The sequence below is a fragment of the Vigna angularis genome, chromosome 5 (genome assembly GCF_016808095.1).
Source record: "Vigna angularis cultivar LongXiaoDou No.4 chromosome 5, ASM1680809v1, whole genome shotgun sequence".
In the NCBI taxonomy this organism is placed as follows: Eukaryota; Viridiplantae; Streptophyta; class Magnoliopsida; order Fabales; family Fabaceae; genus Vigna; species Vigna angularis.
The window spans coordinates 39,325,165-39,353,070 of NC_068974.1; the positions used below are offsets into that span (position 1 = coordinate 39,325,165).

The 27,906-nt window shown below is 37.2% G+C and overlaps 1 protein-coding gene across 1 annotated transcript; it reads left to right on the forward strand.

Annotated features, from left to right (window-relative positions):
* The first annotated feature begins 138 nt into the window (after positions 1-138).
* Positions 139-27,074, forward strand: LOC108340291 (isoleucine--tRNA ligase, cytoplasmic). Its single transcript, XM_017577566.2, has 27 exons — positions 139-816; positions 902-967; positions 1,319-1,462; positions 1,953-2,179; positions 2,320-2,485; positions 2,856-2,966; positions 3,491-3,588; positions 4,434-4,512; positions 5,140-5,298; positions 11,699-11,779; positions 12,131-12,264; positions 12,678-12,837; positions 12,986-13,069; positions 13,207-13,419; positions 18,665-18,790; positions 18,901-19,038; positions 19,889-19,992; positions 20,095-20,158; positions 21,038-21,126; positions 21,208-21,349; positions 21,982-22,045; positions 22,197-22,264; positions 23,154-23,276; positions 24,781-24,846; positions 26,180-26,291; positions 26,394-26,485; positions 26,563-27,074. The coding sequence occupies exons 1-27, from the start codon at positions 283-285 to the stop codon at positions 26,662-26,664; spliced, it is 3,546 nt and encodes a 1,181-aa protein (XP_017433055.1). The 5' UTR covers positions 139-282; the 3' UTR covers positions 26,665-27,074.
* Positions 27,075-27,906: the final 832 nt, after the last annotated feature.

Below are 27,906 nucleotides of genomic sequence, written 5' to 3' on the forward strand. Positions count from 1 at the left end.
AAAATATTTATATAATTGCTGTCTTCCTTCGATTGGAAATATGTTGTGTGATTATTGTCTCAGTGTATTTTTTTTCTTTTTAAATTCCTCATTTATAAAATAAGAATCATATGCATTTCATAAATAAAAATGTAAAAGAAATGAGTTTCTCCGCATAGTCCATTTTGTGAGTTACAATTACAGTTGAGGTTGAATAGACTTACCGTCACTGTTTCATAAACCCTGATTCCAGCTGAGTGTGTAGTTGCCGCCGCTGCGTGTTCATCGTCTGCGAAGGGAAGCATGGACGACGTTTGCGAGGGGAAAGACTTCACATTCTCGAAGCAGGAAGAGAAGATTCTAGAACTCTGGTCTCAAATCGACGCATTCCAAACTCAGTTAGCTCTTACCAAGGACAAGCCCGAGTACATATTCTACGATGGCCCTCCCTTCGCCACCGGCCTCCCTCACTACGGCCACATCCTCGCCGGCACAATCAAGGATATCGTCACGCGCTACCACTCCATGACCGGCCACCACGTCACGCGCCGCTTCGGCTGGGACTGCCACGGCCTCCCCGTCGAGAACGAGATCGACAAGAAGCTCGGCATCAAGAAGCGTGAGGACGTCCTCAAACTTGGAATCGACAAGTACAACGAGGAGTGCCGCAGCATCGTCACGCGCTACGTCTCCGAGTGGGAGGCCGTAATCACGCGCACCGGCCGCTGGATCGACTTCAAGAATGATTACAAGACAATGGACCTCAAGTTCATGGAGTCAGTGTGGTGGGTTTTCGCTCAGTTGTTTGCCAAAAACCTTGTCTATAAAGGTTTCAAGGTATTCGTTACATTTCGTTTCTGTTTCGATTTGTCTGATATCGTTTCTGTCTCAACGCATTAGCTGCATTATGTTGTTGTTCTAGGTTATGCCGTACAGCACCGGCTGCAAAACTCCGCTCTCTAATTTCGAGGCTGGGCAGAACTATAAGGTCAGTGGTGATTACATGCAACCAATCTGCCTAGCTTGTTTGTTGCTGTTTCTGGTTTCTGTTTTGATAAGAAGATAAAGTGCGTCATCGAGTGTCTCCTATAAGCTGAAATCAGCTTTTAAAACTTAGCTTTGTGAGAAATTAGATGAGCTTAATCTGTTTGAATAATGTTTCGATAAAAGGTAAGCTGCATTATTAAAGTTTATAAGTTGATTTTAGCTTATGAGAGATGCTTAATTTGTTTTGCTTTTTTTCTTCCACAATAGCTTTTGGAGAGATTTATCCAAACAGGTACCTGTTCTATATTGTTGCAATTGTATCTGCATCTGATATTCTTTGTTGTTGGCACAGGATGTATCTGATCCTGAAGTATTCATGACGTTTCCTGTCGTGGGTGATCAGCATGGTGCATCTTTTGTAGCATGGACTACAACTCCATGGACTCTTCCTAGCAATCTTGCTCTGTGTATCAATGCCAATTTTACATATGTGAAGGTTGGTTAACTTTGTTGTCAAAATAGCATATATGGAACTTAACATGCTGCTAACTTAACCTTTCAAGCTTGTTTTATTTGAATTGTGGTTAAGTTGGATCATGACTTTACCCATATGCATAGATAAGATAGATATGAAGTAGAATGAAGTTGCTAGCTTTGCAAGTTATGCTGGAACTGGAATATTGATAATAGAGCTGTGATTTATGCTTACAATTATTTACAAGTCGTCTTTTTTATCACAAGGAAGATTTTGGTTGCAATTTGACTTTGCCTCTAATGATTAGCTGTTCAATCCCTGTAATAAAACTTATGTTCGTATAACAAAAGTATCTTGAAGTTTGAAGAACTTATATGAAAAATAATGTTAGGGAAAATGAAAACTCATTTGAATAGACCAATTGAAACTCTTACATCCTTTCTTAATTTTTAAACACACATATTGTTTAGATTATTGTTTCTTCACTAATTTTTGGAGTTGATGCAATCAGGTTCGCAATAAGTACTCTGGTAAAGTTTATATTGTTGCTGAATCTCGTCTGTCTGCAATCCATAACCCTAAGGAGAAACCCAAAGAAGCTGTTGCTAATAGTTCAAATGACGTTTCTAAGAATAAAAATGCCAAGACCAAGGGAGCTTCAGGCGGAAAAACGGACAATGTTTTAGATTCTTTTGAATTACTTGAGAAATTTTCAGGGGCATCATTAGTAGGGACAAAGTGAGCAATTCTGCCTTATACTGCATTCATCTTTTATGTTAATTAACTTCAGTGTATTTATATTTTCTATTTTGAGACTTTCTTATAACATTTTGCATATTCATTGAGTGTTGAAACTCATAAGATCACATGTTCTGCAGGTATGAACCATTATTTGATTACTTCAAGGAGTTATCTGATACAGCTTTTAGAGTTGTTGCCGATAATTATGTTACTGATGATAGTGGTACTGGTGTTGTCCATTGTGCCCCTGCTTTTGGTGAAGACGATTTTCGTGTTTGCATTGATAATAAAATCCTCAGCAAGGTTTGTACTTTTAAGAACATAAAGTTATATAACGATTTTTTTTTTTTAATTTTCTCTCATGAAATGCTAGAGGAACAATTCTTTGATGTGTAAATGGAATTCATATTCTTAATCATCTATTTGCATGCCTCCACAAGTTTATATTTCCTCTTTCTGTGGAGAAGATTTTTCATGTTGATACATTTCTTATTTATCTCCGTCTTTTCCATTTCAATGCTGCATCTTTTATGGTAACTTTCCTCTCTGCTACTTAATTGTACTGGCAAACTTGGTGATAGTATACAACTTTTGAGATTTTCCGTTGTCTTTATATTTATATTTGGATTCTTATCTTCCCTATATGTTACCGAAGTACTATGTTGGTCTGTAGGATAATCTAACTGTAGCTGTTGATGATGATGGCTGCTTTACTGAAAAAATTACAGACTTTAGTGGGTGCTACATCAAACAAGCTGACAAAGATATCATTGAAGCTGTGAAGGTATTCTCCACACATCTATAATTATGAGAAGCCGCTAGCCCATTATTAATTTTGAATCATTTATGGTGCTTTGGATGATTAACTAAGTTTCTAATCTGATTGAGTGGAAGTTACTCTTTTATTTTTCCTAATTTTCTGTCTCTAAAATTTTGAATAAGCCCTAGTTGGGACAACAATGCCCCCTTTTTAAAAATCAACTAGAAACTTGTTTGGAGGACTGCACAAAGATAAAACAACAGAAAATGCGTGGTGGTTTTGACTGGGAGTGTATGTGGGAACTAAAGATAAACCTTATACTGTGTAGAGGACAAGGTATATGCAAAAGTTTTCTTGAACTCCTTCTGCCTGTCTTCTGAAGGAACCCTTTTATCAGATTGTCCAACTTACTATCTAAAGTAGAGCTTAAGATGCGAACATTTCATATAGAAGTTAATTTTATTATGTCTTGGAGTGACGCATGTTCATCTTAAAACATTTTTTTAGTTGTATTTGTTTAATTTTTTTTCCTTTTCATCTTTCCTTAGGCAAAGGGTAGATTGCTTAAGTCTGGAGCTTTTACACATTCTTATCCGTACTGCTGGAGATCTGATACCCCTCTCATTTACAGAGCTGTACCGAGCTGGTAAACCTGTTTGATCAATATTCTGTCTTTTGACTGCTTTGTTTAGCTGTAATAGTTAATTTCCTCCCTTCATTTACTCTCACCTGTCCTCATTAAAAAATGGCATATTAGCTATGATTTCTTTTAGTTTTCTGATTCCACCAGTATTCACAATTTTTTGATCGTGTTGACTTTCTTTGGTTTTGAGTAGAATGTGATATTGAATATAGATAATTCTTAGTATCCAATTGCAAGGTATTAGATTTGAGTTCGCATTGGCAGTATGGGATTATAGTGTCTTGGGTTTGGGTTCTCCACTGCAACAGCTAGTTTTTATGCTGGGATTTTTCAAGGTTATATATATATATATATTTTATTACGTAGGAGATTGATAAATGATGCTTTTAATAGACAGAGCATGCAGGTCTGTTTGTGACTTTCAGTGGTTTTAAAAACTCTTGTAGAGCTGCAGCATGGGGACTTCCCTTAATGTCTTCATAACTTCCTGTAGTAGTTCAGCGATATAGTCTCTGGATTCTGAGAGAACCAAATTGTAGAGTTTAGCTTTTGGAAATAAAGCTTTCCGGAATATACCATCTTTATTATTTGTGTGTGGAATGAGTATAAAGTGTATAGAGAGAAAAATGAGCAACTTTTGATGTCTAGCTTTTAATTTTTGTTTTCAGAACAAATATTGAGGTTGTTCTATTCTACACATCCATGTTTCCATGGTTTTAAGTACGAAAATTTTTTCATGGATAAATAATATTAGTCATTTTGTTAATAACAATAGTATGCATTTCTACAGTGGAGAACCTGGCTTTTGTTTTGATGGATTATTAAAATGTTAAGCTACTCTATCATAGGTTTGTTAGAGTGGAGTTATTGAAAGAGCAATTGCTGGAAAACAATAAGCAGACCTACTGGGTCCCTGATTTTGTCAAGGTACATAGTGTCTTCCTTAACACATGAATTTATTTTTAAATTGTTTGTTTCCCTTTTGCTTTTACAGGATTGGCCAATGTGAGCTTAGAGAAATAAATTATTTCTGCAAGTACCTTTGTTATTTATTTTCTGTGAGGAATATCTGAATATATTAATTGGGAGTCTTTGTGTTAATGATTGAGAATGGATAAATATGTGCTGTGATTAACATGTTTAAGTAGAAATATTTGTTACTTCGCAAAGGTAAGAATACAATACAAGGGACATCATTGTAATTAGAGAAACTGTGAGAAAGTAATGACAATATGATGAGCAAAAATGTAGAAAGGAAACTAAGACATCCCAATTCTGGAAACTTTCTTTAAATATGCAGACACATGACTAAGGATGGCCATCAACACCGATCCTACCTCATTTCATATCTTAGGGTAAAAAAAATGCATTGGAAATGGACTTTAAATTGTATGCAGTCTATATTTTTGTAAATCTTATGTTATTCATATGTCAAACCCAACCATATGTTTATGTACCATAACACATCGTAGGGCAAATGGCATTGGAAACAAATTTGAAATTGATTGCAATCTATGTTCATGTAAATTTTTGTATTGTTCATATGTTTTTCAGGACAAGCGATTTCACAATTGGCTGGAAAATGCAAGAGATTGGGCAATTAGTCGTAGTAGATTTTGGGGAACCCCTCTCCCTCTATGGATTAGTGAGGATGAGAAGGAAATAGTTGTCATAGATTCTGTTGCAAAACTTGAAAAGCTTTCAGGTGTAAAGGTGAGACCTTTCTTTGAAAATACATAGATTTGTATATTTTGCTGTAATTTATTTTTTTTTTTGCATGAATTCACGTATATAACTTGTATAATATTCTGTGTGGTCATTTTGTTATAGCTTTCTGATATGCACAGACGGGTGTTTTTATCTTTATCCAAATACTTTTATTGCAATGCTACTCAATTAATTACTCATCATATGGGAAAGGGATTGTTGTTAAGAGAAATAGTACTATGTATATTCTGAACTGAATGAATAATGAACACAGAAACAATTTACAGAGATCTCAATTTATAATAGAGTTAGTAGCACGGTAGTTGTAACTGAATGTCAGTTACACTAACAGACACAACAGTGAGGAACCAAACTGAAACTACTAACAGTTTAGGAATTCTTTGAAAGTGGTTTAGGCCTACCACAATCTCACGAAATTAGCTTGTGAAGTGCAAGCACTTTCTTGCATATATATATACATACATATATATATATATATATATATATATATATATATATATATATATATTTATTTATAAATTTACTCATCCCTTTAATCACTGTGTGATCTCCAAGCAAACAAACTGTAACTAACTAACGGATTACAAAGTAGAAGTTACACTTACAATTGTAGAAGTTCTTAGAAGAATAACGATAAGTGGATATGTACTTACCGATTTTGGCTTAATTCCCAACTGTGTGGTGTGGAAAATATAAATACTACTTTGTTTTCTACTTATACAATATATATTTTTTTGGTGTGAACCTCTTGGTGGATATTATATTTGGTTTATAATTTAATGATGCCGAAATTACTTAACCCAAAGCAACCTGACAAAAATAATGGGTTGAACCCATTTTGAGATTGAGTTGAAATATTGAAGGTTAGTCCTCCAAGATATAATGGGTCCTGGATTGGGTTAGGTTAGTCCACCAAAATTTTAAAAAAAAGGTTTCAAAAATCATCATTATGTCACAATCACTAAAATGCTATCCAAGTAAGTTTCCTCTCAGAAATGCCATAAAAGTAGAACATTATCTTGATATTTCAATGACTGCCTGCGAATGTATGCTTCAGATTTCTGCCATTTCAGCCCTATAGTCGCTGTATACATTAGTTTTAATTTTGTTTATTGTGATTAGGATGCAGTTTTGTTAATTTTCCTCATTTATATTGTCATATTTCCCCTGGGAAATTAATACAAATAACTGTAATACAATATATAATCTTGCATCATGTTTTGGCCTATGGACAACTTACGTGTATGGTTGTTGTAGCTCGGAAGTTTCACTTAAATGCTTGATCTTTTATGTTAATTCTTTGCCCATGCATTATTTTGGAGAATTAAGAGAAAGAAACTCTCTTTTTCATATTATTATCTTCACACTAAACACATACTTATACAATAATGAAAAACAGTAATCAACAATAAACAGTAAACAATAGGCTCCTACAGAGCCTATATCTAAAAACATATTACATTTCAACACTCCCCCTCAAGCTGGAGCATATAAGTCATATGCCCCAAGCTTGGAACATATAAATTGAATTCTAGGCCCCCTTAGAGATTTGGTCAACATGTCTCCGAGTTGTTCATTAGAATTGACAAATTCAGTAACCAGTTCCTTTGACAACAACTTCTCTCTAATAAAATGACAGTCAATTTCTATGTGTTTCGTCCTCTCATGAAACACAGGATTGGAGGAAATGTGTAGAGCTGCTTGATTGTCACAGTACAGTTTCATTTGCTCATTTTCACAAAACTTCAATTCTTGAAGAAGTTGTTTAATCCACACAAGTTCACATGTAGTCAGAGCCATAGATCGGTATTCAGCTTCAGCACTAGATCGAGCAACAACGTTTTGTTTCTTACTTTTCCAAGATACAAGGTTCCCACCAAGTAAAACACAATATCCTGTAGTAGATCTTCGATCAATTGGACTACCAGCCCAATCTGCATCACAATATCCTTCGATCCGAGTGTTTCCCTTGTTCTCATACAATAGTCCCTGTCCTGGACTTCCTTTTATGTATCTGAGAATGCGAAGTACTGCATTCCAATGATCAACATGTGGATTTTGCATAAATTGACTCACAACTCCAACTGGATAAGAAAGATCAGGTCTTGTTATGGTAAGATAAATGAGTTTTCCAACTAGTCTTCTATATCTCTCTGGGTCTGAGAAAGGTTCACCCTGATCTGTCATTAACTTTTGATTTGGGTCCATGGGATTGTCAATGGGCTTGCAATTTGTCAGACCTGTTTCCTCTAAAATGTCAAGAGCATATTTCCTTTGTGAAATAATGACACCTTCTTTTGACTGTGCCACTTCAATACCAAGAAAATATTTTAGACGACCCAGATCTTTAGTTTGAAAGTGATTGAACAGATGATTCTTTAACTGATTAATTCTAGTGATGTCATTCCCTGTAATAACAATATCATCAACATACACCATGAGATAAACACATTTGTCAGGAGAATAGTGACCATAAAACACTGAATGATCCGCCTCACAACGTTTCAGTCCAAATTTTTGCACCACCTGACTAAATTTACCAAACCAAGCTCGAGGTGATTGCTTTAAGCCATAAAGGGAACGACGCAACTTACAAACTAATCTAGACTCCCCCTGAGCAACAAATCCAGGAGGTTGCTCCATGTATATCTCCTCTTCCAGATCACCATGAAGGAAGGCATTTTTAATGTCTAACTGATAAAGAGGCCAATGACGAATGGCAGCCATAGCAAGAAAAATACGAACGGTACTGGTTTTAGCCACAGGAGAAAAAGTATCACAATAGTCTTGGCCATAAACTTGAGTATAGCCCTTAGCTACCAGTCGAGCTTTAAGGCGATCAATTTTACCAGTAGGACCAACTTTAACAGTATAAATCCATCTACAACCAACAGGCTTCTTATCAGGAGGAAGAGGGACAAGATCCCAAGTGCCATTGTGTTCAAGTGCCTTCATCTCATCAACCATGGCTTGTCGCCATCCAGAATGAACAAGTGCCTCATGAATATTATTAGGAACCTTAGTCGATGATAATGAGGAAACAAAGGAGAAATATGTAGGAGACAAGTTATGATAACTCACAAAATTATAAATAGGATATGGATTGCGAGTAGAACGAATACCTTTACGGAGGGCAATGGGCCAGTTATCATCTGAATCAGTAGAAGGTGAAGATGATGAAGGATCCATGGTCTGAGGATCTGATGCAGAAGGATCTGAGTCTCGAGGATCGTCAGTGTTAGGAGTTCGAGATTGGGTTCGACGTTGATATGTGATAAGAGGTGGAGGAACAATGTTATTTGGATTTTGATTTTGAGGTACTGAATCAGGAATAATTAGAGGATCACATGTTGGTAAAGGAAACATTTGTTGAACAGAGGAACGATCCTCCATGGAGGAAGAAAAAAAAGGTGTATCCTCAAAGAATGTGACATCAGCTGACATATAATATCTCTTTGTGGAGGGAGAATAACATCTATACCCTTTCTGAAGACGAGAGTATCCTAAGAAAAGACACTTGATAGCTTTTGCTGAGAGCTTATCAAGACCTGGAGAAACATTATGAACAAAACACATACACCCAAATACACGTGGGGAAACATGGTATAAAGTGTCATTGGGAAAAATGACAGAGTGAGGAATTTTATTATTAAGAGAGGAAGAAGGCATCCTATTGATAAGAAAACAGGCAGTGAGGACTGCATCGCCCCAATGATGTACAAGAACATTAGTATTCAACATTAAGGAACGTGCAGTTTCAATGAGATGTCTATTCTTTCTTTCTGCAATGCCATTTTGTTGTGGAGTGTGAGGACAGGTTGACTGGTGTAAAATTCCTTGGGAAGATAAGAATGAAGAAAATGCTAGAGAGAAGTATTCCTTAGCATTATCACTTCGAAGAATTTTAATTGTCTTCCCAAATTGGTTCTTAATTTCAATAAAAAAGGACTTGAATATGGACAAAAGTTCAGATCTCTCTTTCATTAAATAAACCCAAGTACATCGAGAGAATTCATCAATAAAGGTTACAAAATAATTAAAACCAAATGAAGTAACACGACTTGGTCCCCAAATATCTGAATGAATTATTGAGAAAGGAAAATCACACTGTGTCTCAGATCTTTTAGGATAGGAAGATCTAACATGTTTTCCTAATTGACAAGATTCACAATCTAAGACTTGGATGTTTTTGAGACTTGGAACCATCATCTTCAACTTGAACAAACTTGGATGGCCTAGACGATCATGCAGAAGTTTGGGGGATGAAGTGGTAAAGCAGGAAACTGAGGAATGAGGTTTTAAGAAATAAAGTCCTTGAGACTCATGTCCTTCTCCAATCAGACGACCTGTCCCATGTTCCTGTATAACAAAAGAATTGGCCGTAAAGGTTATGGAACAATTTAAGGTACGAGTCAACTGACTCAAAGAGATTAAATTGTATGGACAATTGGGAACATATAACACAGAATTTAAACTTAGTGAAGGAGATAAGGAAACTGTTCCAATTCCCTGAGATTTCACTTTTGATCCATTGGCAACGGTAATGAGATGAGGAATTCTTGGAGAAGACAATGAAGAAAATGAAGGAATGTTACCAGAGATATGGTCAGAGGCACCTGAGTCCAGAATCCATGGATTATGACCTTCCACAGATTGAGATAGGCTGGCTGTAGGCACACTAGTCATGACAGAGGATTGGCCAGGATTAGACGGTTTTCCAGACTTGTAACGTAAAAATTCTTCATATTCTTCATTTGAAATTCTGGATTCTAGATCACCAGATTTAGACACATGAGCAACTTTGTCTGGATATCCATGTAGAACATAACATTTGTCTCGAGTATGGCCTAGTTTCTTACAATATGTGCATTGAGGAGGAGGACGTATGCTACGACCACCACGTCCTCGGTTGCTTCTGCCTCCTCCTCTTCCTTGTGGCACTCCTCTTCCTTGTGGCATTATCATAGCTGATGTTCCAATAACATCGATTGAATTCTCATCTTTCACCAATGGAGGTACTCGAAGAAGTCGAGTAACCAAACCATCCATTGAAGGGATTTGATCACCAGCTAAAACTTGATCACGTACATGATCATAATCGGAGTGTAAGCTTCTCAGAATTAGGACCATGTAAAACTTGTCAAGCTTTTTATTGATCCCTTCTAATGAATCAGCTACAAAGAAGTTCTTTAATTCTTCTACAGCAGCCCGAGCCTTTGCTATATGAGAAACCATGTCATGGTTGACTTGTTTTAGAGAAGCTACTCTTTGGGTTGCATCAAAAAGACGTTGTACATCATTAGCAAAAATATCTTCTGCCCTCTTCCAGAATGATGAACATGTTTTATAGGGTCTCAAGATATCTAAAACCTCTTGCTCCACTGACTGCCACAAAATTGCGCATAACTGAAAATCCAATTTTTGCCATTGAGATTTTTCTTCATCTGGAACCATAGAGATATCTTGTTCTAGATGATCATGGTGTCCTTGACCAAGAAACCATAATTCCACTGCAGAAGACCAAGATAAATAATTTTTCCAGTTGAGTTTTGCAGATGTAATGATAGGAGTTGCAGATAGAGAGGAATTAATTGCAGTAGATGCCATTACAGATCGGAAAATGAACCAGACTTGGAGAGATATTCAACTATTGGGAGAGAGAAAACCCTAGGTATCAATTACACCCACTGAAACAGGGAAGTAAGATCAGATATAGGCTCAGGAGAGTGAGGCGAGCGGAACCCTAGATGCGCGGTGAAGTTCCGACCAGCGTAGGGCGGCGCGTGAACAGTACGCGCGCGAGATCTGGCGGGCTGCGGCGGCGCGTGGCAGCGCGTGAGGGCGTTGCAGGGACGGCGACCACCAGGGTTGGGTCGCGCTCACGGAGGCGCACAAAACCCCTAAATTTTCCTGAGAAAATGGGGTACCGGCGACGGCGGCGGCAGCGACGGCGACGGCGACGGCGGCGGCGAAAACGGCGGCGACGGCGGCGGCTGGTGGTTGATGACGTCTACAGAAGAGAGCCCCGGTGCTTGGCTCTTGATACCATTTTGGAGAATTAAGAGAAAGAAACTCTCTTTTTCATATTATTATCTTCACACTAAACACATACTTATACAATAATGAAAAACAGTAATCAACAATAAACAGTAAACAATAGGCTCCTACAGAGCCTATATCTAAAAACATATTACATTTCAACACATTATAAAAGTGAACATAATCTACCTACTATTGTCTAAAGTGACTCTTCAAATTCAATTATGTTTCAACTATTATGGCTTCTGTTTCCAAAATGAAATTTCTATGTGTTTTCTTAGTCTTTATGGATTTTCTTTTGCTAAATTATAAGTGTCACTAATCCCGTCAGTAATGTTTTCTACAGGTGTTTGATCTTCATCGACACAACATAGATCATATTACAATTAAATCTGACAGCGGTCGTGTACTTCGCCGCGTTGATGATGTAAAAAATGCTTAATTTTGGCTTTTAAGCAATTCTGTTATTCAATTGCATCATAGTCTCACAATCAGGGTTTTGTAGGGTTCATTTATTCTTTTAATTTGTGAAAATTGAAATGCTGTGCAGTGTTGGTTAAGCTGGTCAAATGATAATTGCCAACTTTAACAGAATATAATATTAATAATTGTAGTAAATATAAGTTATTATCAAAATCATGTCAACACCATCATTTTCTTGAAAGTGAAAGTCCTAAATGAGAAAATGGAGATCTTCATTTTCAGTAGTATTAGAATTAAAATCATAACAATAAACAGAGACATTGTACTTTGTTATGGATCCATTGTTATCTTTCAGGTGTTTGACTGCTGGTTTGAGAGTGGATCCATGCCATATGCGTATATTCATTATCCTTTTGAAAATGTTGAGCTGTTTGAGAAGAATTTTCCTGGCCATTTTGTTGCTGAAGGGTTGGATCAAACACGTGGTTGGTCAGTTTCTTTATTTTAACATTTGGTCTTGTCATAGGGGGGGCCTTGTTCACCACTTTAGTTGTAGATTCACTTTTAGCTTTTTAAATGTTATTCTGAACATTTAATACGTTTTGTGAGAAGCTTTTTTGGGGTGGTTCTATTTTTGATTTAAACTAGATCCAGGGAGATGAGAAACCTAACTTATTAAGAAGGCTGTGGTCACTATGCTTCTAATTATGTGTTTGTTTCTTCATGTTGTTACTGCTTTTATTAGTTATATCTTTTATCTTGCCAAATAATTTTGTAATTCCAGGTTATCTTGTGAAATAATATTATCTGTTTCAATTTTTTTTGCTAGATTTTGTCCCTCACTTGTGTTTTTGCTTCAAATATAGTTGTGTATTTTAGTTTTCTGCTTTTCTGTTTTACAGGTTTTATACCCTTATGGTGCTGGCTACTGCTTTATTTGGCAAGCCTGCCTTTAGGAATCTAATATGCAATGGACTTGTCCTTGCTGAAGATGGGAAAAAGATGAGTAAAAGCTTGAAAAATTATCCTTCACCAATGGATGTTATTAATGATTATGGAGCGGTAAGAACTTTTGAAGTTCATCTTTTGGTTTGAAATTATTTTTACTTGCAACATCAGAATGAATCTTTTGCTTGCCTTTTCAAATTGAGTCTATGGCTTTGATATCAACGTATGTGATTTGTATTATTAAAATTTGTCTGCTGGATAGGATGCCTTGCGATTGTACCTTATCAACTCTCCTGTGGTGCGTGCTGAGCCACTTCGCTTCAAGAAGGAAGGAGTTTATGGTGTTGTCAGTATCATTTATCTGGGTTTTATTTTCAATATCTTTCTTAAAATTAATTAATTTCATTTTTCAAAAGGACTATTTATTAATCTTTAACTGAACAACAACTGGTATTTCCATTTTGTTGTGGTGTTCTGATCCAGGTCAGGGATGTTTTCCTTCCTTGGTATAATGCATATCGGTTCCTTGTTCAAAATGCTAAGAGGCTGGAAGTTGAAGGTCTATCACCTTTTGTCCCCTTTGATCAGGCCTCACTTCTGAAGTCATCGAATGTTCTTGATCAATGGATTAACTCAGCCACCCAAAGCCTTATTCATTTTGTCCGGCAGGAAATGGATGGGTACCGCCTTTACACGGTCTGTAGTGCTTTTGCTGGTATTTTTTTGTTGGATAGAGATTGGTTTTATTTGTGGAAAGTACAACCCAAGGGAGAATATTTATGCAAAATGTTAGAATTATTGTATTTGTATTTAGATGTGAGTTGTGAGTGTGCTGTATGTGAGTGTCTGTGAGGTGTGTACCACTCCCTTAATCCTATAAGTATAGGATTAAGGAGAAGGGATGTAAAAAGAAGAGAACCATTTCATTCAATACAATTCCATTTTCACATGGTATCAGAGCAGGTTCTCTGATCTATCTCTGGGGTCTCTGCTGTCTGCCGGCGGCCGGCAGCCATGGCCGCCGGCAGCCCCTACAGTTTCCGGTGACAGCCTCTACAGTTTCAGCCCCTCATATTTCAGTGGGCATTTCTCTTCTTAAATCTGTGCCACAGTGAGCACGAGTCTAGACCCAGCCAACCACTGCTGTCGCCGTCGCTTTCCGCTGCTATCGCTGTCGCCGCCACTTTCCGCCGCGGCCGCCGCTTCCGCCGCCGTCGCTGCCGCCGCCGCCGCCGGTCACCGTCCCAAGTTTCGACGGGTGACCAGCGGATCTGGACCGTCTCCTTGAGCGACGACCAACCCTGCCGGAGACAGGACCAGAATCCTCCGAACGCGCCTCCACGCAGCGCTTCTTTCCGGCCAGTCCGCTGCCGACCGCCGGCCGCCGTCACCGTTTCGACCGGTGACCAGCAGATCTGGAGCGTCTCCTCGCGCGACGACCAACCCCACCGGTGCCGGCGTCCGAAACCTCCGCACCAGCTGTCACGCGCCGCTTCTTCTCGGCCAGTCTCGGCCGCGTGTTCTGCACGCGCCGCCTTTCCGGTGCCGGAGTTTCACCGCGACACCTCCATAGCCGTCGTCGGAGCTCCCTCTCTCTGTTTCGACCATCAGAGCAGCCATTGCTGTCATCTTCGTCTCCACCGTTGATGTCCAGGCGCCATTTGCTGCTGTCCCGCGCCGTTTGCCACTGTCTAGGCGCCATTTGCCGCTGTCCCGCGCCGTTTGCCACTGTCTAGGCGCCATTTGCCACTGTCTAGGCGCCATTTGCCGCTGTCCCGCGCCGTTTCTGCTGTCCCGCGCCATTTCTGCTGTCTGGCGCTGTTTCTCCATTGTCCAGGCGCCGGTTGCTGCTGTCCCGGTACCGTTTGCCGCTGTCCAGCCACTGTTTGCCTCTGTCCGCGCCGTCTGCCGCTGTCCAGGTGCCGTTTCCACTGTCCGGCGCCGTCTCCGCTGTCCGGCACCGTTTTGCCGTTGTCCAAGCGAAGTTTGCCGCTGTTCGGCACTGTTTGCCACTTTTCGGTGCTAGAGTTAGCACAGTTTGCTGCTGTTTGGTGCTAGAGTTAGCACAGTTTGCCGCTGTTCGGTGCTAGAGTTAGCCCGATCTTCTTGCACTATTTGCTGCTGTTCGGCACAGCCGTTGTTCGGTGCTAGAGTTAGCCCGATCTTCTTGTGATACACTGCTACGTATCACCACTTGGGAATTGTCCAGCAAAGAATTTTGGACCTTCAATTTGGATCTTTGATGCCTCTGTTTCAGCATTGTAGCTTAATCTTGTGTTTTGTTTTAGTGGTCCAGCAACTGTGATATTCCACATTTCCGCCGTTCACACTAAGGGGGAGTACGTTTCCAAGACACTGCAAGTCACATGTATATGGGTGTAGTCCCTGCAGTTTTGTAGATTTCAGCTACTACTGTTGATCCCGTCACCCAGCCATCATTGATGAGGATTTAGTGTAGTCCCTGCAGTTTTGTAGCTCTTAGCTTTCAGCTACCACTGTTGATCCCGTCACTCATCCATCATTGATTGGAGAATCAGTCCTTGCAGTTTGTCATTGGCCACCAATGCTTTCCTTCATCCACTTTTGAAGTTGAAGTTTCACAAGCTGCTGTTGTCCATCTATGTTTGCCTCACACTCTTAAAGACAAATCATCTAGTTCAACACCGAGTTCATCTATTCCAAGCTTAGTACATACAATATGTATGCTCTAGCTTGAGGGGGAGTGTTAGAATTATTGTATTTGTATTTAGATGTGAGTTGTGAGTGTGCTGTATGTGAGTGTCTGTGAGGTGTGTACCACTCCCTTAATCCTATAAGTATAGGATTAAGGAGAAGGGATGTAAAAAGAAGAGAACCATTTCATTCAATACAATTCCATTTTCACACAAAAAAATGTTTATATAGAACTAGGAATGTGTAAGTAATATCAAGAGTACAGCAAAGCTGCCAATCATGATGAGGAGATGAGAAGCTGTGTTAGACGTGGCAATTCTATTTATAATAAAAGTGCACAGAAATGCCATAGACAAATCATAAACATAATATTGTAAAAGGACTCGTTGAAAGGCAAGTGACTGCCATGTTGATGAAATCATTCTGCTCCAACCAAATATAATATACCAAAGAATGGCATTAATTGCATGCTTCTAAATTTCAATGTCACTAAAAGCTTGATATGACTAAACTTCTCTTAAGTAAAAGGACGTCCAATTCTAGCCCAAAACACTCAGATTATAAGAGGAAAGTAGCTTCATACATGGCAAAACAAAGCCTATTGGTGAATTAATTCTGTGCATACACATGGTGTTAGGATATAGAGTAAGGGGAAAGGGGATTAGGGTAGAAGGGAGAGGACGGTATAAATAGATTGACTGTATAGTTAGAAGGGACTTTTGATGAATTGATTTGTTGACAGGTATTGACCTGTGACGAGGGTTAAGCCTCGGTTTCCATTCTGTACAGTGATTCTTACTGTGAATAGAATTCAGTTTCCTTCTTTCTGTGTCTTTTTTTCTGGGAGGAAGAGAGTTCGTGATTAGGTTCCCCATTTAGGAACCTATCAATTGGTTCGACCTGCCGGATATTCGCAAGAAGTAATCAAGAAAGGGTGGAGGCATGGAAGGAAGAAACGATACCGTGGAGAGGAGGACCAACGAACTGAAAATGAACATGGCAGCAATATGCCAAGATTACGCAACAATACGCCAAGATTTGCAAGAAATTATGAAAAGGTTGAGTGGGCGAACCAGCAACCAGGAGGGCCAACAGTCGGACGACAGCCAAGCCTCCGTCAACGAGAACAAAAGGAGGCAAGAGGAGGAAGTGGGAGAGGCAAGGGGTGAACGCCATGAAGGGCAACCCAGTTGGAGGACAAGGGTAGAATTACCCACTTTCGAAGGGTTTGATCCTATGGGATGGATTGCTAGGGCGGAGACAGTTTTTGAGACCCAGGGGGTGATAGGGGAAGAAAAAGTGCGCCGGACATACAGTAGCATGGAGGGAAGTGCTGGGTATTGGATCCAAGCCTGGAAGGCTAAAGCCAAGAATCCTTCTTGGGAAGGACTGAAGAAAGCTATGGTGATAAGGTTTGGAACAATTGTTGAGCGTTTGTTGAAACAGACGGGGACGGTAGACCAGTATGTACGAGACTTCAAGAAATTGGCAGGACAAACGAAGAGGGTACCGGACGAGCAGCTGTCAGGATATTTTCTGGCGGGATTGCAAGAGGACATTCGGAACCAAGTCCAACCGTATGACTCGCAGGAAGTGATGGTAGCGAAGCGGATCTCAAGGGATGTGGAGGCTGGGTTGCAAGAACCGATACGCAACAAGGTGCGTCTTCTCGATCCTCAAGAATTGATGGCCGCGATGCCAATCGCACGGGATGGGGAAGAACTTAACGGAGGAGCGAAGACCGGAGGAGGAGGAATGGGAAGAAACCTGACGAATTGGAGTAGACCGAGCGGGGTGGCGTCGCGGGTTGAACCCAGTCGACAAACCCAGAACCGAACGAGGCCAGCGGAGCATAGTGGGTCGGTGCGCAAGGAGGTGACACAGGCGAGCGGGCTTGCGAAGTCAAACTTCGATAACAGAGGGAGAAATTCTGGGAATTTACCCTACTCACCGTTTGCGAAACGTAGGAAGGAGCAAAGTTGTTTCAGGTGTGGAGGGGCTTTCGGCCCAGGTCATCAATGCCCAGAAAGAAGTTTGAGGATGTTGATGATGGTTGAGGACGAGGAGGAAGATGGAACAGAGGCAGAGACAGAGTTGGCTCAGATGCAGATGAAGCTTTCTGCGTTTTCTGCTGGGGGCCTGACGCAACCCAAAAAGATGAAATTGCAAGGAGAAATTGAGGGAAAACGAGTTTTAATTTTGATGGACAGTGGCGCGTCCCATAAATTCGGTCTCTTATTTTGACCACCACCCAAACCCCCAGACTTGAAGTTGCAGGTATCGATAGAAGCAATTGAAAATCACATGCCACAAGTTATGGTAATTGATGAGATTGGTACAAAACATGAAGCAATGGCTGCAAGCACAATTACACAACGTGGGATTCAGTTTATTGCCACTGCTAATGGAATCCCAATTGAAAATGATGATGTAAAAAGTAGTGAAACTTTTGAGTGCAAGTAGTAGCAGCGGGTTCCTTCCTATGATCAGACCATATCACAATGCCATCGGCTCAATCTTCCCGATTCCAACCTTGAGGACAAGGTTGTTCTGCAGGGGGTGTATTGTTAGGATATAGAGTAAGGGGAAAGGGGATTAGGGTAGAAGGGAGAGGACGGTATAAATAGATTGACTGTATAGTTAGAAGGGACTTTTGATGAATTGATTTGTTGACAGGTATTGACCTGTGACGAGGGTTAAGCCTCGGTTTCCATTCTGTACAGTGATTCTTACTGTGAATAGAATTCAGTTTCCTTCTTTCTGTGTCTTTTTTCTGGGAGGAAGAGAGTTCGTGATTAGGTTCCCCATTTAGGAACCTATCACATGGAGAGAAAAAATCCATGAATCTGACACAATATCTCGATTCCTTTTATAACATACTCAATTGTTAGATGTAGTTGATTAGCTGTTTAACTTTTTCAAGATATTTTAAGCTAATTTGCATCCAATTTCAAATATATATTTTCTGTATGTTACCTGATTTAATTAGTGTCCCAATCTAGTTATATTTTGAACTAGTTGCCTCACCCAATTTAATCTCTTTTGTCATTTATTTAAGTTGTTACTTTTACCTTAGCTTCATTTACTTCTTAAAGTCAGTTTTTTCGACTTTGCCTGATCACAATTGTTGCTTATGTTCGTAAGATTTACTGCCACTGTTTATGATGTTCAGCTACACCATTTGCTTTATTGGTGGTATAATTATTGCGTAATACTTACAGTATTTACTAATATGTTACCACTTACCATTATTAAAATTGTATTATAGGTGGTTCCTTATCTTCTGAAGTTTCTTGACAACCTTACCAATATATATGTAAGGTTCAACCGCAAGAGACTTAAAGGTCGTTCAGGGGAAGAAGACTGTAGGATAGCTCTATCAACTCTTTACAATGTATGCTTGTGATATCTTTCATGTATACCTTGGTTGGTTGCAATATGACTGGAAAATGATAGTTCCTTACGCTAAAACAGTTGGAGACTTAATCATTTGAATACTTTCAGGTCCTTTTGTTGTCCTGTAAAGTGATGGCGCCTTTTACACCTTTCTTCACTGAGGTCCTTTATCAAAATATGCGAAAAGTTTGTGAGGGTTCAGATGAAAGCATACACTATTGCAGTTTTCCCAAAGAAGAAGGAAAGGTATACACTTCTTGGTTATTTAATATATTCTCTCAATCCTGTAATTGATACAATTGATTAAAAAGTCAAAACATTGGTATTAGTAGCCACTTGTGCTTATTGATCAACGATTTATTATTGACTACTACATTACATTGTTAGTATACCTGTGTATTTGTGAAGTTTGTTAAGTTATATTTTCTTTTAATATGCTAATAGAAATACATAATTCAGTTTGTTCACTTTATTTGTTTGATTATTCTTGAATATGATGAACAAAGTGGAATTTTTATTAGATTTCTTTTTATAATGCTTGACTACAGAACAAATGCTAAAGATAGAGAAAAGAAAGTCAAAAACTTACTCAGTTACATATCCTTTCTGCATAATAAGGTTGAACTCTGGAACTGTGGTTCACATTAATGATCCTGGTTCATGGACAATCCGTGTGCTGTGTGTGCTTGTATAGTTTGATCGTTTTCTTTGTTACCTTGCTCTAGAATTATTTTCCCCATTTTATTTGTATTTTATCATTTGCAATCGGAATTCTTCTTAGAAGTATGCTGACAACCCTTTGGACTGGGTATAGTTAGTTGAATTTGTATTCCATATTTTTTATTCTCCCTTCATCTTATTTTTAATAGATGGTGTGTGGAATAGGAATTAAAAGTAAACATTCCTGACATATTCTTTGATATTCCTCCTTCTTCATCCACTTATTCTCCCTCTCCAGAAAGCATAATTGGATTTTTTGGTGGAATGTAATTTAATTTCAGTTTAACTTCACAGGTCTTGCTTTGTTTTAATCGATATATATATAGTATTCTCCTAATATGCACTATCTTGGTATTTATCTGCATGATTAAAACAGAGGGGAGAACGAATTGAGCAGAGTGTTTCAAGGATGATGACAATAATTGATCTGGCCAGAAACATTCGTGAACGGCACAACAAGCCACTTAAGACTCCACTAAGGTATATTAGCATAAAAAAATGCATACAAACATGTTTCTCATGTTCGCAAGGTTATTAATTTTTTATTTAATATACGAATTTAATCACTTCTTGCCACTACAGGGAGATGGTTATAGTTCATCCTGATGCAGACTTCCTCGATGACATAAATGGAAAATTGAAGGAGGTATCTGCTTGATGTGACAAGATTTTGCAGTTTAGCCTTTGTGCTTTTTAGTTTTTGTTAAGAATCTTTTCTAATGTAAATCAATTCATATGATAACTTTTTCCTTGGTGCTTCTGAGCTTGATATACAGCTTCTCAGAGGTCTGATAGACTACCTGTATTTTTTTATGTTACTAACAATAATATTGTTTGTCCATTTTTTCTCTCAAAGAAAGTCTTTCTTGCATGCAATTCCTTTTTATTTTCTTGCCATTGATCTTTCAAATTAAAACTTAGTTTGTTGCACACCCAATAGGGATGGGAAAAAGAAAAAGTACATGGCACATTATCAGCTTTATTATATCTTTTTTCAGTTGAAGTTATTTTGATCTTTTGCGATTTTTATTTTTTTTACAAACTCTTTTGCATCTTCTTTATGCTGACTAGTACAATTAGAGTTGATTTCATAATATTGTTTGTCCATTTTTTCTCTCAAAGAAAGTCTTTCTTGCATGCAATTCCTTTTTATTTTCTTGCCATTGATCTTTCAAATTAAAACTTAGTTTGTTGCACGCCCAATAGGGATGGGAAAAAGAAAAAGTACATGACACGTTATCAGCTTCATTATATCTTTTTTCAGTTGAAGTTATTTTGATCTTTTGTGATTTTTATTTTTTTTACAAACTCTTTTGCATCTTCTTTATGCTGACTAGTACAATTAGAGTTGATTTTGCTTTTGTCCTTCTTTCCCTTTTTGTTTGTCTTTACTTTGGCAATGTGTTTTCCTCATGTATAATCTGATGTGTCACCTTTTCAGTGATTTACTTTGAAAATATTGCTTGTAGTATTTATTTTGGCTTCTACTCTATGCAATTATATCTGTATTGCATTTGCATTGCAGTATGTCCTGGAAGAACTCAATGTACGATCTCTTGTTCCATGTAATGATACATTAAAATATGCATCTTTGCGAGCTGAGCCTGAATTTAGGTACGCATTTCATGATTTTTTGTGAGGTTTGTTCATCATGCTAGTCACAATGTTGTAATATTATTATTTTTTTATTTGCAGTGTTTTGGGTAAAAGACTAGGAAAATCTATGGGCACTGTTGCGAAAGAAGTCAAAGCAATGTCACAGGAAAATATTTTGGCTTTTGAGAATGCTGGAGAAGTTATCATTGCAAATCACTGTTTGAAGCTGACTGACATTAAGGTGTTGATCTTGCGGAGATGATGACTAAGACCGTTTTTATTGGGCAGAGCCCCTTCTTTTTCTAATTAGTTTGCATTCATCATTACTTATACATAATTATATAGCATGTGTTCTTTATGTTAGTATGGAGATAACAATTCCTACTGAAGTTTTAGTATTCACGGTGCCAGCAATGTGATGTTGGTGTAATTCATGTTTAGAGAAGATAGATGAGATAACTTCAATAAAAAGTACAAGTGCACAAGATTTTAACTTACAAGAGAAGTCTAATTCATTTTAGCTTATTTTTTTCTACTATAAGTACTTATTATTATAGGAAAGTTTATTCAAGTTAATGTTTTCTTGGGTACCTTTATTACCAAGTTTTATTTTCTTTAAAACACTGCCAATCTGTTTATCAAATACCCTTGTAAAAGTTGTTCCTTTTAATTTTGGCTGTTCATGGTGACCACAAATAATTTTCTTCAACATTTGTCTACCTATATGAAGTGACAAGCAAACGTAGTTTTGAATTTATTGGCACCTGAATGGGAGATTTGTAGGGGCATTTTACTGTCCTGGCATTTTTACTTGAAGTGTAGATTATGGACTGGTAAACTTGGAATCTTAATTCTCTTTGTTATTATTTTCAGGTTCTGCGTGATTTTAAACGACCTGATGGTTTGACTGAGGATGAGGTTGATGCTGCTGGAGACGGTGAGAATCATTAGTAGCTAATAATAACTCCTTTTTTTGAAGTTATAAAAACAACTAATGTTCAAATGAGATGATTGCTATGATGTAGCAATTTTCAGTTATGAATTTATCATATTTTTCTCCTTGATTTGTATTTTCTTTTTTCTTTTAGGTGATGTTCTAGTGATATTGGACCTGCGCCCTGATGAGTCATTGTTTGAGGCTGGCGCTGCCCGGGAGGTAACATAATTACCATTAAAGAAACATCCTAGCTAGTTCTATAATGTTTGTAAAGTATATGGATACGAGGAAAGAAACATCCAATTTACATTACTCTTTCTTCCTACCACTCCTCAGTCTTTCTTTGGGAGAACTGGTTCTTTCATATGCAAGTCTTCTGATGTAGAGTCTTTACTCTTCTGTAAATTTGGTGTATTATATATATATATATATATATATATATATATATATATATATATATATATATATATATTCACTAAAGGTTTTTGCACTTACAGTTAGAGAAGAACTGAGTTTTCAAGGGAAAATTTTTGCTATTTCCTCCCGTATGTGATAGGATAGAATTGATTAGGTGGATAGCATTTGAGGAATTTTTTCCGAGTGTGCATGAGTCTTTTTCCTAAGCAGTAGAGTGCATTTATTTCGAAGCAGAAGAATGACAGATAATTAATACCTAAAACACTTTACATTAGAACAATTAATATTTCACTACTACCTAAGATGCATTTAAACTAGCAGTACCAAGTATCTAGGCTACATAGAATAGTAGACATTAAAGAAGCGGTTATCACCTAGAGTATTTCTATTTCCAGTTTTGTATGGCTGCTAGGTTTGTGGTATTAGCAGATGATTTTTACGGGTGTTACGATAAGTTAGTCCTGAAAATGGTGGGATCCTTTACCTGATAGCATGCTATTTCTTCCAATAATCTCTCTGTATGTTACATTTTACCCTGCTTTGCTTCAATTTAAATTTTCCATTTGCAACTTTTAAGGCCCGGAATAATGTATTTCTTTTAAAATGTTATATATCTATGTTATATTCTGTTTTTAAATGCTTTGCTTCAACAAATTTATGTTACATATATTTTCTAAATTTTTCTGTACAGATTGTTAATAGGATTCAGAAGTTACGGAAGAAAGTTGCTCTTGAACCAACTGATACAGTGGAGGTTTACTTTGAATCATTAGACGATGACAAATCAGTTTCTCAAAGAGTTTTGCATTCACAGGTAAGAATTGGGAGATCCAATAGATGACTTTTGAAATACCACGCTTATGCATTTTGCTTAAAGCATTGCTGGACAGATACTCTGTTTTGTACTACCAACATGCAAATTGAGCAATTGAAAAAACTGAACCACTGAGCTAACGTCATTTTTTTTAATATAGTCAGCAAATTTAAGTGAGAAATAAAATAAAATTTGAAGTGCTTCCAAAAATGACATGAATTTTTTTACATTGATTTTGGTTATTTAAAAACCAAATGGCTACAATTTTCAAAGTACTGTTTGGTATGGAACTAAATGTCAAATGTATAATAGTTGTTGGTAATCTTTTTATTATTTTCTACACAAAAGAAAAGTAATCGGACAAAAAATTCACAATTTTGAAGCATCAAGGTGTATTCAAATATGAAGTTAAGCAACTAAATTTTAAACCCATAACCCGACAAAACAAATTCAAATGACTTGCCAAATAACACTATGAAAAATCTGTAGATGTGTCTTGAAGATTGAAAAGGGAAGAGAAGTAGTGATCATGTAGGACCTGATGTCACGACCCATCCTATACTAAGACACAATTAGAAAATAGCAAAGGGAGCTACCAAAAATCAACTGTCTTGTAAGCAGGACAATTCATGTATTAATTCACTTGTGAAACCTTGCAAATATATAAATATATTACCATAAGTCCAAATCCAATGATCAAGTTCTTGAACCACACATCACCATTTGATATATGACATGAGGATACATAAATATAGTCCAGCTGTGAATTATATTGTTCATACATAAATAATTATTGTAATTTCTCAAAACGTCAATTGTGAGACCACCTAAAATAAAAACAAAAAACTCCTGATATCAATCCCTGTCAATATCCCAATAGCTGCAATATACTGAAGTTACCAAAACCGAATACTTTCCATCACACAATGGAAGCCGCCTACCAACAAGATGAACAGACTCCTGGTTAGACCAACAAATTGGGGAATTTTATGTTTAAACTTTTATTTCATATTCTTGGTGTATAGATTCATTGCAATTACTCCTCCCGACAACAGTGGAAAGGATTGACTTGGTTCTCCATATTAGTGTCTACCTAATGCCTTGTTTAAAAAACATGGAATTTTAAAAATAAGAACTCTTATGGTTTCTATGAGCACTTGAGTATGAAGACAGATTGGGTTTTGCATATCCATTTTGTAGCTTTGACTAATCTTCATTATTGGTCACCTAAGAATTTGTTTTTTCTTATGTGGGAGGAGGTTTACTGCCATAAATACATTATTTACGTGAATAATTTTTATTCTAGAGTGATTAATACTGTACACATTTATAGATACAAACATGCAAGGAGCCAGTTCACTCAACATTTTGTACTTGACAAACATGCATGTAGTCTTGTATGCATGAGTTGCATTATATGGTTTGCGCTGGCTATATTTGAACTATGTTTCTTGTTTGGGACAACTTTGTTCCCTGATTTTCTTTTATCTTGTATGCTTTGCAGGAATCCTACATTAGGGATTCTATTGGTACTCAATTGCTTCCAAATTCTCTGATGCCTGCACATGCAGTAAGTTGTTTAATTTTGACCTTATTGTGGTTGGGTGATTTATTCTTTCCATTAACATGTATGAGGTTAATTAGTGCTTACATTCACTTTGTTGTTTTATATGGGTAAATTAGCTAGCCGTTAATTAAGTTTTTGCTTAACTATCAACCCATTCAGACTTGAATGCCAAAATTGAACGTATGTGAAAAATTCATCCGCTGCTGTATTTTAATAATAACATTCATCATAGGGATGACAGTTAACTTGTTGGTTGTGCAGAAGCTGCTAGATTAACATTGTGATAGAAACGGGATCAAAATTATACAAAACGTATAAATTTGTATTGAGTCCTTAGGGCGGATTGTTAACGTTGGTGCATTTTTTATGTACTGAATTTCTCATCAAAGTTTTTTTGGAAGGATTTCCTTACATTTTGGCCTGGGCAGAGCTATTTAATAAGATGAGCCCAGAGAATTTCTTGAAGCTTTTTGAATTCTGTGCCATCTTTAAGCTTTGTGTTCTGTCATTTTTTTCCATCCGAACAAGTTATTATGGTTGGACTACTAGAATGGTCTCTACGAATGGGAGAAAAAAGCCACCTTGAATTTTTTTTAACTGATATAAGTTAGAGTGACAACGTGTGGGCATATGCTGATATGCACTCACTAATTTAAGATAACTGAAGTTGTTATAATTTTTTTGGGTGTTGTACGTCAATTGGTTGCATACTTTCCTTTTATTGATCTAGGAGATGCCTTGTGTTTAAATTATTTATTGAAAACAAGCCAAATCCTTTTTGCACTAGATTTTATTGAAAATACTTGCTATAATGTAGAAATAAGCATTCCCGTAGCTTTATTTATTCTGATATCATATCTTTATCGTGGAGGATATCATATCTCTTTTATTTATTTTATTGATTCCATTTGCTCAATATAAATAAAATGTTTTTGTTGCCTCGGTTTGAGCTTAATGTCACTCTCTTTCCTATGGTTTAGCAATACATGTGCAAAAATAATATCTGTGCCTTAACTTTATGTAGCTCTGTCGTATACCACCGAACTTTTCTCTTTGTGGCAATTAACCCCACTTCGATCGTTGGGAAACCTCTCAATTAGTTTTTTGTCCATGCATTAGTTTGTATTGCTGTCGATGGTTATTAATGCAGTTTTTGACAGAACTGTTTATTGGAATATTTCTTAAAGTGGGAACAAATTCATTGTGTACTGTATTTTGTTAACCCTTAGTTTAGCTGGCCTATATCATGTTGGTGAGGGAATTGTGATTCTTTACAAATCGGTCATATGTATTGGTTTCAAGCCACACCATCTTAATATTCTTTGAACAACTGCAGGTTGTCCTTGGCGAAGAGAGGTTCCATGGGATAGCCAGCATGTCATTTGGTATCACATTGACGAGACCTGTATTGATGTTTAACGAAAAAGCCATTCTTTCACTGTTTGCAGGTTTGTTTCTCAGTCAAGTTAATAAATCCCTTTCCGAAACAAACTGTACTTTGATTCCATTTCATCATTTGTGATCCTTGGTTGCTTCGACTTACTGTTCAGGTGATGCAAAAAGTGCACATAATTTGCAAACTTACCTGCTATCAAGAGATCATTCGAAGTTGAAGTCTGAGTTTCAAGATGGAAATAGAAAGGTTTGATCGAGTTACAGTCCTTCTTTGATTTAGTTAATGGTGGAAATGTGCACATTCATTATTTTCTTCTGTTGCAGAAAATTGTTGATTCAATTGATCAGCTACCTGCTGTGGAAGTGGTTCTTGGTGAACATGTTTTTCTCACTGTGGGGGACTATAACCTTGCTGGAAAATCTTGACTAAGTTCGTTCCAAGAATTCCTTTTTGATCTTCTATGGAGTTTGCAAGATTAGGAGCACAGAATATGCTCAGGCATGCCTAATTGTAATGGGCGAGCAATTGACAATCATTCTTTTTCTGTATAGCGGATCTCACGTCTTATTTATAAGATAAAAACAGGTGTCTTGATGTAATCCTTGATAATTTATCTAAATGATTTTTACACTTAATTTCTTAGATTGGTTTATTTTCACCTGCACAAGAGTAGTTTCGGCAGTTTTCTCAGTTGGATAGGGAGGTGCTCCTTGGTTGTCTTTTGAATATGGTAGCATTAATTTAGCTCATGATGAACTCGTGTTTGTATTAATTTAGCATTATTGTTGAACTTATTTCAATGTCATAAATACAAGATTAGTTCCCATTATTATAAGGTTGGAAGGGGTGGTTGGTTGGTTCAATATTGGACTGGAGATTGGGGTGGACAAAATGAACTAGATTGATCTGAATTGTTAGTAAATCAAAAAGTAGTTTTTTTAATTGAACTGAATTTAGATGAATTTAATTGAATTATTTTTTGTTTTATCAAAGTATATGGTTAAATTTGACCGAATTTGATTGATTAGATTGAATTTGGCCGAATTCTCATTAGGACTGATTGGTCAAATTTGAACTAAATCTGTGGAGACTAACTCAACTTTGTGTGGATTAACTTAGCTGAATTTGGTTATGATTGATTTGATTTAATTTGACTAAATTTTGGTTATGATATATTCGGACGAATTTAGTTAAATTTTAATTATTTAACTAAATTTTTGTTTATGATAAACTCGAGTTTAATTTGGGATGACTTGGCCGATTAGATATTTCATTTCTCTTTATCCTGAAGCAACGATTAGAAGAAAAACTTATTTTGCATTGTTGGTCTGACTGAACTTCCTATTTGGTTGAATATTTAATATTGATTGGTAGCCGTAAAATAATTTATTGGTGAGGCAGTCAATTACGATCATAATTACATGCTACAAATTTGAATTTATTAATCAAATCAAGGAGCGAGGAGACAAAACATCGAGAGTTATGCAATTAAGAGTATGGGACGAAACCCGTACAGAATGAATTCATGACCTAATTATTAAAAAAAATTAGAAATCTTGTTACATACACACCTTTTAAAAGAAAAAAAATTGTCACTAAATAAAATTAAAAAAGTAAAATTATATTTCAAAACTCCGTCGAATTTCACAAGACTAGATTTGAACAAC